We start from the raw sequence: 11,220 nt of genomic DNA on the forward strand, positions 1-11,220 counted from the left end.
TAGCAAAGTTAAATATATAGTTATACATTTAAATACTGTATGTATAATATCATCAATACAGGTATATTGCATGAGGGTCAATAAATGAAAAAAATTAATCTATGGTTGAACTACCCCTTTAAATGACTTTTAACAAAGAAAATAATTATAAAGTGTTAGCCTTTTTATTTATTCTTTATTTACAATCACAATTGTGTTATTGATGCTTTAGAAATGCAATATCACTACAAATAATTATGCCATTAAAACACTTTGAAATTTACAATTGCATTCGAAGGCAATAAACACATCATGTTTACATACAATAAGTTGTGAAACATATGGCACATTACGTTCAAACAGAACATGCAAATGAGATCCAGAGGGGATAAGACAGGCCACAAAGCAAAACAAACCACACACAATTTCTGGCACATTTTCAACAAAGCAAGAACTCTAATGCCCTCACCCACACACACAAAACAAACAGAAACACACGCACACCGTAAACAGAAAGACACATGTATAAACCCACTCACTTCGTCTTGTTGGCGCTGGGCCCAGGCACCTCTTTGTGCTGTTTGGTCCTGTGCTGCGTCGAGCTCTTCTCCTGCAAACACACCCGGAAAAAACACGTTTTCACTTACTACTGTTCAAAACAAAGCCAAATTCAGCCTCCGCCGTCTGTACCTGGTGGCCCTCCGGTGCAGAGGCCCTGTCGGCTTCTAAAACTTGGGCCAGAACCAGCTCCTCTGCCTGGAACACAGTGTGATACAGAGGCCCTGGGAGTGACCTTACTTTGGCCACTGCGAGAGAGAGGGCTGCCCTCGCTTTCACTACGTCTCTATTCTCCTCTAACCCCCCTTATCAGAACATGGGTATCCAAGCACCTGCTCTGCCTGTACAACTTCATTAAGCCAGGCAGTTTAAAGGGGACATATCATGGAAAAATAACTTTACTTGCTCTATTTGAAATGTACTACGTAGACATACTCATTCACAATGCAACTAAACAATTTATGGAAACCATGATGCAAAAGCATGTAATTCTTTACACATTTTAATTATAATGTTGAAATCATGAGCATTAGGGGTAGAAACAGGACAATAATTTTATTATGATCACTAAATTATATGATGTATCTGAAATTCGGTCAAGTTTTATTTGATTGCTTTGATGCATAATATATCATTATATAATATAATTATTTTAAAAATAATACAGATAGGATAATCAAGGCTGTATGTGCAAGAAATACACCGGGAACCTGAAATAGTGGATTTTTACATTTGAAATATGTAACTATTTTGGATAAGAAATAAAGTAATGATGCATTTTACACTCCCGCTGTGCACATTAACATATAACATTAACATATGACGACCCACATTTGCATATCAATGCCAGTATTTAACAACTTGGCAGTGACATTATTACTTTTAACAGGTGAAAAGGTTAGCCAATCATAACAGAGTAATTTACATAAAGTCTAAAAAGTAAAGTAGCTTATCAGACAGTTTAATTCTAAAGGTCATTATACAAGAAACCATGAAATTATTAGTTAAGTAGGTAGGAAAAAAAACAAACAATACGCATGTGTAGGTGTGTAGAGAGTTTCAGGGTTCAAAAACAAAAAATAATTACAAAATAAAATAAAATAATAAATACTATTTTTTAAATATTCTTACAATAGCAACAATAAGAATAAGAATTATTACTTTATTATTATAGTTGATAAAGCTTCCTCTTTAGGTGAAGAACTATTACAGATAAGTCCAGATGTCTGAGAATTTTTTAATGAGTGTGCGTATAAAAAATTGTATGTAAAAACACCAGAATCTTAGATTTTGTCTGGTAATGTGAGTGTCTAAGTATGAGAGTCTGTGACAAAAAGGGAAAATTTGTCAGAGTTTCCCTCTCCCACATTCCAAACATGTCGGCACTTGTGTGCACTCCATACACTTATTTTTACCTATCAACGTATAAGCTCAACAGGCATATGAGCCTCAAGCGATGTGTGTGTGTGTGAATACAAAGCAAAGCAAAATATGATGGACACCACTGCACAGGAAGAATTTCCCAGAGGTGTGTGTGTGTGCGCATGCATTTTGTTTCTCACCAGGTTCTCCTGGTTGCGTGCATTTACTCTGTCTTCTTCTCCATGCATGTATTTCACCTCCTCCACTCCCTTCATCTTATATTCATCTACAATGATAGAGAAAAACATAAGTTAGAGTTTTATTCAACTTTCATTTATTTAAATTTCAGGCTGTTTTTTTATTTTCAACATTTAAATTTTTGCTCACACAAATCTATTATATGGCTTCAGAAAATATAGCGCATGATTCATAGGGACAACTTACATGATACATTTAGAGTGCTTTTTGTAATTTTGGAGCTTGACAGCCTTATTCCTCATTCGCTTTCATTACACTGAAAAGAGTGGTCATATTCAAAGCCTTATTTTGTTTCATAGAAAAAAAAGCAAGTCATATGGGTTTGGAACAAAGTGAGTGAGTAAACAGTGAGAATTCACATTTGAAACACCTTCTGCCCTGCTCTAACAGATGAACGTTTTGGATTTTGACCTTTCTCAGCCATCAGTAATTACCAGCGGCCATGTGCACGTTTGCATGTTCATGCATTCACTTCCTCATAACACATACACACACCCACACGTATACATAAATCCGTCTTTTACTCTTGTCTACAAATCAGCATGAGGCAATCACAGCCCACTCAATCTCTGTTTATCTTTGCCTCTATCCGTCTTTCTCTCCTTTTCTTGCTGTGAACGAACTCCCTGTCAGTTACCATCATGACAGCTGGAGTGGGCAGCCTGTGAATGTGACTCAGCGCGGCCCATCAGCACAAGCACAAAAAGCGAGAAAAGGGAAAAAAATGAGAGAGAAATATAAAAGGAGAGAGAACAAGTGAGAGAGCAACGCCGCCAGTCTTTCACAGCTTGAGGAATGTAAACATGTCTCTGCACAAAAGACCACGCTTCAACATGCTGACAAACACGGACACACTCAGCCAAACCAAAGAGAAACATCACACACAAATTAAAATCAAACTTTAATTGATTTGGCTGTGCTGTATTACAAAAAACAGGCCTCATGGATCCCAAAGAGCCAGACACATAAATGCATATACATGCATACATATGAATACATCTCTCTTCTCTCACACATACACACACTCGCATGTATGCAAGTAGGGTGATAGCATTACTAAAAAAGGAGATCTGAGGAACAAATCATTCCTAATCCATCTTTTCAGGACGAGAATCATCCGTGAATCAGCATCTCAGAGAAACGGAGGACTTTGGAGTTGCTCACCATGAGATAGAGTGACATTTTGTCAGTTTAGTATGTTCCAGACGGGCTATTTTTGGCGATAAGATGAGAGGTTCTCTTATGTAGGGATATTTCGATTGGCTAATTAGTGATAACAGCATGATGCTGACCTTTAGGACCTGATGGAGAGCAGGATGCTTGCTTTCTCAATAGACAGAAATGCAGTAAGGTTGGCCTCTGTTCGACTTTTATATTATACTATTATATTGGAGTATAATATTATAGTAGAGCGAGGATGGGAAATAAGGAGAATGAGAAATGTTGCAAACTGGATTCATGAGCACCATGGGATGTCTTAAAGAACGGCTGGGTGAATATTTATATATAAATATTTTATTCATAAATTTAAACAACTCTGAATATTGTGTTGATTTTTATTAGGCCATTCAATTTCCTAAAGGCCATTATGGCAGGCAGTTTTGTGCCTGCGTCTTGTGTCATGACTCATGAGTATGACCGTACCAAGGCAAAGATATTTTTACAGCATCTCCAATTTTTCCATTTCAGTGTTTAACCCCTGAAGATAGAGCTGGGCTGTTCGAACTGCAAATTAAAGTTTTTATTTTATTTTTTTTATTACATTTAATTTCAAAAACAAAAACACAAACACAAATTCAGTCACTCATTTGTGGCATTACTAAAACTGTTCAATTAGATCCCAGAGTGTCATTTTGCATTCTAAATAACTCATTTATTCACTAAATGAGCACAAAGATGATTAATTATGTTCAGACAGACACGATCAGTGAGTTTAAAACAGTTTTTTACTGCCACGTCTTTCATGAACAACCTCTTTGCAAAAAAATGTAATAAATAAATAAATAAAATAAAATAAAAATACAACAACATGCTTAAGGTCAGATGTGATCAGGCATGTTGTAAAAAATAAACGTCAATCGCTCTCTCTTAATGTTGGTAAGTATCCTTCAGATTGATGTGTAGAGCGACAGGTGCTACACACAGCTCAAGGTTTGGCACATTTTTCTACATTTTACGCTTATTGTTAGTCCTTCTGATGAATAAATGAATGAATAATAATTCCAAGGAACATAATGGAAAATTAAATTCCTCATTAATCATTTTAAATCTACTTAGCAAATATGGTTAATACGATGTTAGCAATTTTAGAGAAAATACTTACCACTCTGCTTCACATAAAAAAAATACATAAGTTTATTAGATATAATATAATTTCTAGAACTGAAGACTGGAGTAATGACTGCTGAAAATTCAGCTTTGCCATCACAGGAATAAATAACATTATAAAATACATTAAAATAGAAATCAGTTATTTTAATATTCAATAATATTTCACAATGTTGCAGTTTCTCATTTATTTTTGAGGGAAAAAATTAAGATTTGGTGAGCATAAGACGTCTTTCAATAACATTAAAAATGATTATCAACCCAAGCATCTGAAAGGTAGTGTATATATACACACACACACACCCTGTTCTTTTAATTAAAGCTGAAAAAATGTATTTACTTTTTCAGACCAACATCACACCACATGTGCTAGTAATCACTAGGCCTCCAATGTTTATTCTTATCTTTTTCTGTGTTCGTGACAAGATGCCTTCTGACGACCAGGTAATTTAGGTGTCTGGCTGCTCATTCGGTGAAATCGAAACAAATCGGATGACACGACCGCTTCCACAACCCTGTCTTCCTCTCACTTTTACCATCTGGCCTAATTTCAGATGTGTTCAGTGTTGTGAGTGGCGTGTCTGAGGAACATGAGTGGGCTGCTTTACTTTTAGAATCAGTGTGGAGAAGCTTTGCCCTGAAGCTATTCTATAAGTGGGTGTCTGTTAACACAGGGCGTCCACCGCAAAGGAGGAGAGTTTGTCAATCTCGCACTCTCTTTGATAGTAAGTGGAAGATTACTCGTTAACGTTATGGCCGAACAGAGAAGAGTTATGAAATAGTAAAAACAAGAGACACGTTTTGCGCTACCTTTAGACACATGACCAATACCACGCCTCTGGTTAAAGATCAGTCGTTAAACATCTGAAGTCATGTGTCTAAACCTCAGAAGACAGTGTGTCATGGAGATGATCTGTTGTGCTACTGCACGCCGTTGCTGTTAAAAACATTAGCTAAACAGTCGCTTTGTGAACGCAGTCACTTGGTGACTTTGAAAAATGGCTGTATGAAATGCATTAACCACAGCCTGACGAGTAAGTCATGTGTACACACACCCTCTTATGCTTTGTTCAAACATATAGTGGTTTTATCGCTAAAGTCGATGAGTGGCTGTATTATTGGGCCATGTAGGGTGTCCCTACTGCTAGGTGGCCTGTTATTGTTAACTTGCTAGCAACTAACTAGCAATAATCTGATTACAATTAAATGGCAATAAATCAGTTCTCTTGTCTCTAAAATGAACTAGATGGGAAAGCTTTTCTACTGTAGTAACATTTCTGAAATGCATTATGCATCATATTGATGCATGAATCAATGCTGGCAATTTCTCAGTTTTCCATGCATAATTTTTTTTTATATTGCTGCATGTGGGCAGAAACAAATCACTTTGCAAACTTCTTAAAGCTAAGTCATGGGTTTGATTTCTAGGAAAAACAAACATATTAATGTAAACCTTGAATACACTAAGTTGCAGTGGATAAAAGCATCTGCCGAATGCATATGTAATGTCCGGAAGACATGAAATCATACAGATTAAATCATATAAAACAATGAAATTGCTCACAATAAATGTTAACATGGATCCTGATATCTTTTCCTAAAATCCCAAGATCGATCTTTTACTCTACTTGAGTTGTGGATGAGTTTGCAAAATGTATTGATTATGCAATAAAAAGACTGTACCATGAAGTAATGGCAAGAAAAACTCACAAAAACAAACATACATACAAGGGTATTGCTATCGTTAACTAAAACGATAACAAATAATTTTCATGAATTAAAATATAAATAGATGAAAAAACATTTATGTCAGTTAGTTGTCAAGACAACATTTTTAATTTTAAGTTAAAGAACTAAAATTGCTAAAACTGAAATAAAATCTAAATTATAGCTAAATAGAAATATTAAAAAAAAACTAATGAAAACTACAACAGCACATAAAATTCCTAAAAAGTAAATAAAAAAAATATTTAAAAATATATACTAAAATTGCTAAAACTGAAATAAAATCTAAATTATAGCTAAATAGAAATATAAACAAACCAATGAAAACTACAAAAGCACATACAATTCCTAAAAAGTAAATTAAAAAAATATATACAAAAAATAAATAAATAAACTAAAATACTTAAAATGCACTTAGCATAGCCAGATTCAAGAAATGAATCTTACAAGTTGGTTCTTTTAATAAATAGTTCAAAAGACAAGTTACCGGATTATATATGCCTGAAACCCTCTATAATTTACAGCATCATTCAAAGAGAATTTATTTCATATGGAAGTAAAATGGAAATTATAAACAGAAATATACAGTACCAAGTAACAAGATGAATCAATACCCAGTTCTAATAGTAAAACTTTTCTCATGCCTACATCGCGTTGCGAACGGTCGCTCTTGGTCATGTCAGATATGGCCGGCTCTTGTTGAAAATCCAATGTCTTCCGGTCACTTCGCCAGTGCAAATCGGCGTCAGTGTGAACGCCCCGTTACAGATTTGGCAGAAAACACTCACACACCAATCTCAACAGCTCAGCGCAGATTGCATGTAACCAGACAGCATATTCTGCGCCTGCTGCCCCTCTTGTTTGTATTAGGGCAGCTCGGCCTTTCCTGTCATTGTGCGTGCCGGAGACATTGTGTGTTGCTGGGATCGACTAAGCACTGAATCACAGATGAGGACACATGCACACACTCACTGCCTGAACACTGACACAGTTTGACTAGTAAACAGTCTGTTGGCACTAATCAAGTCAGGGCGAGAGCTGAGATTTGAGAGAGCGAGAGGGGCGAAAACGGTCTCCCTCTGTTCTATTGCTAGAGCTGTTTGACTGACAGCCGGGAAGGGCAGTGGAAAGAAGGACATCGGGTTGGCAGCAGAAAGAGAGAAAAAGAGCGAGTGAGAGACATAAAGATAGACAGATCGGAGTTAGCAATAATCCACAGTAACCAGGTCACTGCTCTGTTCGCGCTGGTGAATATAATACTCATCAATCTGTTGTTTTGCCTTACAGTTCACTCAGATTATCAGAATGCCACATGAGCCTAGAAATCACATGCACAGAGTGGAAGAGATGAGGACCAGAAGATACAGTATAAACACTCATAGCCCCCACATCTGAATACCGGTTCTTCCCCTAAGAAATAATGTCAAAACATTGTCAAATGATTAGCTGAATGATGACACTATCCCATGAGGCCACGGGACAGGAGTAGTCGTATTCGTAAATAGTAGATGTCACATGACACTAGGTGCGTTTATATGGAGCACTGTATTCAGATTACAATTGGTTTAAAAGTCCAATTTGAATGAAAATGCTTCATGTAAACACCTCATTTGGAATAAAAATGCCCAAACTGATTGACATTTCAATGGGTTTGAGAAGGATGGGATAAACCTTCTCTAATCCGTATAATAAGACATGTAACACTTGATCAGACTGAAACCGAAACTGGAGCGCTGACCTTATACGTCATTCGCCCGGAACTGCTTCCGTTTACAACAGTGAGCGCAAGCTAGATTAAAGTGATTATTACGTTTTGAATATGGCTATTTTTCTAACAAAAACGCATCGATTCGCTACAGGAGGCCTTTGTTCACCCAACGGAGCCGTGTGAGACTTTTTTTTATGGATGGGCACTTTTTATTTCACTTCTTTGGGACTGAAGCACTGCAACACTCGCTGACTGCAAGGATAGAGCTTGGAATATCCCGGACAATTTTTAATATAACTCCGACTGGATTCGTCTGAAAGAAGAAAGTTATATACACCTAGGATGCCTCGGGGCTGAGTAAAACACAGCCTAATTTTTGGGTGAACTAACCCTTTAAATCTAGCGCAAATTTAAGCACTCTCAAAAAACTCCCCTTATAATCAAAGCTGTCTACACTGTTTGATGAATGAATCTCCTACTTATATCATACGCACTTTGTTGAATTTAGTCAGCGAGCGTGCACACTGAACAACAAAACTCCGGTGTTTCTGATTGGCCGTTGCATTCATAAGCTCAACAGACTCGTTTGTGATTGGTTATAATGTGCAACATTGTAAAAACGTGGAAAAAGAATCATGGTGCAACATTAAGCAGATCTAAATTTAATGTTGCAGTCAACACTTTTCCATTTCATTTTCATTTTATTCACGACAGCCGTAATGGATTTAGTTGAACTGTACAGCAGCATTTTTGTCCACGTGTGTTGCCATAGTTTCTACAAGTGGACACCGATAGCGTGGATATTATGTCATTGATAGGCGACAATGAACCCGGGACGAGCCATTACCTGCATTCCATTCGGAAGGGCTCATAACCCTATGCCCTAATCCCTTCAAAGGGTTTACCCTCCGGAGTGAGAGCTTCGAAGGGTTGAAGGGTGTAGGGGACCAAACAACTGTTTCTTGAAGTGCCCTTCTGTGTCATCATCACGTGCCCACATGGAGGCACCGTCATCATGCAAAGAATCTGCGCAAAGGATCATGGGAGCCCGAAGTGTCCATCAGTTGTACCCTTCGAAATCCTTCATTCCGAAGGGCCCTTTGAAGTGGCTAGTTTTGAGAACTTATGCTCTTTTGATAAAGCACTTTAAAAAATAAAGCATATTGATAAAGCACTTTATCAATATGGCGGCCATGATTGTTTTCACTCCGAAGTGCCCTTCGGAGGGCTTTATATCCCGTTTAGTATGCACCAATTATTTAAAATTGTAATTTCTCTGAATTTACAAATCCTTGGGAACTATGGGGATAACATAAGTACACAACTGTGTAAAAATCTTACAAATTGTGCCTTTAAATAGGTTAGGTCAGGGGTAGGCAAGTTCTGTCCTAGAGAGCCGCAGTCCTGCAGAGTTCAGCTCCAACCCTAATCAAACACACCTGAACAAGCTAATCAATGTCTTCAGGATTACTAAGGCTATAGGCAGGTGAGTTTTGTTTTCAGGGTTGGAGCTGAACTCTGCAGGACTGTGGCTCTCTAGGACCGAACTTGCCTACCCCTGGGTTAGGTAATGGGAAGGCGGGTGGAAAAGTAGGCAGAATAATGAAAAGGAGACAGCCCATTGCAAAGAAAGGAAGGAAACGAGGAAAGTGTGGCCTTGAGAAGAACGCCAGATATGCAGAGGGAGGGACAAATGTCAGGGGAGGAAAAATGGGAGTTTGCGATCCCACGTCACTCACTCTTTCCCTCGTTCTCAGACCATTCCCCACCATCTCACACACTCTGAATCCTTAGAGACAGAGAAAAGAACATGGCAGGAAGAGGGAGAGAGAGGGAGAGCGGGTGGGCGGCAGCCTCATGTAGCTGGTCAATGAGTGTTTCCTGTGTGGATTTTCTGCTGCTTTACCCCTAATTCTTAATCTCCTATAATCTCTGTCACTCTCTCACAGGTCGCACACTAAGTGCTGCTGCTATCTAAACCCTTTAAAACATATTTACACCCTCTCACACACACAAAACTCAGCGAACACACTCATAGGAATGAGTCACTCACTCCAGCTGATAACGTTATCCTCAAACACACGCCTGTTGGCACAGATGTAGCTGACAAGTCTTTACATAGACTAACAAATCAGTATGACTGCCCAGAAAGATGCATCCAAGAATTCCCAGAATGTAATCAACTTCCCAAAACATTGTAAAACATTATTCCCTGCTTGGACATAAATTACTTAACTGGCTGTTAGTTCTGCTTAATGTTTAATCTTGAATGTTAGCCTACAGTATGTCAATGACACGGATGTTCAAAGATGCCTTTCTGTCCCTTATATTTGCATTACTTCCCACAAATCATGTCTGCTTGAATAACATGGATGGAGTCATCACTGCTGGAGCCTGTTCCAATTGACTATTCAAAGTAGTGCTGGGCGGTATACCGGTTCATACCGAATACCGGTGTTTATTTTTGTTATGATATGAATTTTTAAAATACCACAATACCGGTGTATGTCGCTTAAACAACGTTCGGAACCACACTGACCGCCACAAATATCCACCACCCCCTGCCATCAGCTCCTGCATCTCACACACACACACACGCACGCACGCACGCACGCACGCACGTGCAACTTTAGCACTAGATTTAGCAACTTTCAGACCCTTTAGTGTCTTTTTTCCATAGAATATTCATACTGACAAAACCTAGTGACTTTTTTGGATAAACCTTAGCTATGGTTCAGTTGGAAGATTTCGCCAGTGCTGTCCCGTAGCATTACATTTAGCTTTTAGCTTCAAGCATAGGGTTGTCAGCAATAAAAACAATTACTGCCGAATGACTCTTAAGAGTTCTTTTTACTGAATCAAAAACAGTCCGAGTAGTGTAGTTCAATTTACCAGCAAATGACTCGTGTGAGCTGATTCGTTTGATGAATCATTCATAAACGCTACTCTACTTACACGTAACCAGTTTGACGAATGCTTTATGCTTTCAGATCGGTTACTGAAGCAACATCTCACTTATGTCCATCTCAAAATTAAGCATATATAGCATACAGTATAGAGTACATATCTGACACAGATTAACATTTAAATTGTGACAAACAAAAAGCAATCTGAATAGTAGGGAATAGGGATGCTCCGATCAGGATTTTTGCAGCTGATACTGAGTACCGATTTCTTGTCATGGTGATCGGCCGATACCGATTCTGATGCTTTAAGCTTTATATAGACTGTTTCATCGGGCGCACGCACCTGGCCCGAAGTTAACTTCCGGTCTGTGTTTGTTTATCAGTCTGGCTATGGTG

General features: G+C 38.1%; 1 protein-coding gene across 3 annotated transcripts in view; it reads right to left on the minus strand.

Moving 5' to 3' along the window:
* Positions 1 to 11,220, minus strand: part of LOC107700167 (uncharacterized protein C1orf21 homolog) — a 28,505-nt gene that overhangs the window by 2,966 nt on the left and 14,319 nt on the right. For 2 of the 3 annotated variants that reach the window (XM_016501730.1, XM_016501711.1), the window contains 3 exons: positions 2,100 to 2,185; positions 670 to 735; positions 519 to 589 (listed from right to left, as the gene is read on the minus strand). In XM_016501730.1, coding sequence (XP_016357216.1) covers positions 519 to 589; positions 670 to 735; positions 2,100 to 2,174 — 212 coding nt within the window. In that variant the 5' untranslated portion in view covers positions 2,175 to 2,185. The remainder of the gene's footprint in view (positions 1 to 518; positions 590 to 669; positions 736 to 2,099; positions 2,186 to 11,220) is intronic. The other variant, XM_016501721.1, reaches the window with a different exon arrangement.

Source organism: Sinocyclocheilus anshuiensis, unplaced genomic scaffold (genome assembly GCF_001515605.1).
Source record: "Sinocyclocheilus anshuiensis isolate Anshui unplaced genomic scaffold, SAMN03320099.WGS_v1.1 scaffold477, whole genome shotgun sequence".
Lineage (NCBI taxonomy): Eukaryota > Metazoa > Chordata > Actinopteri > Cypriniformes > Cyprinidae > Sinocyclocheilus > Sinocyclocheilus anshuiensis.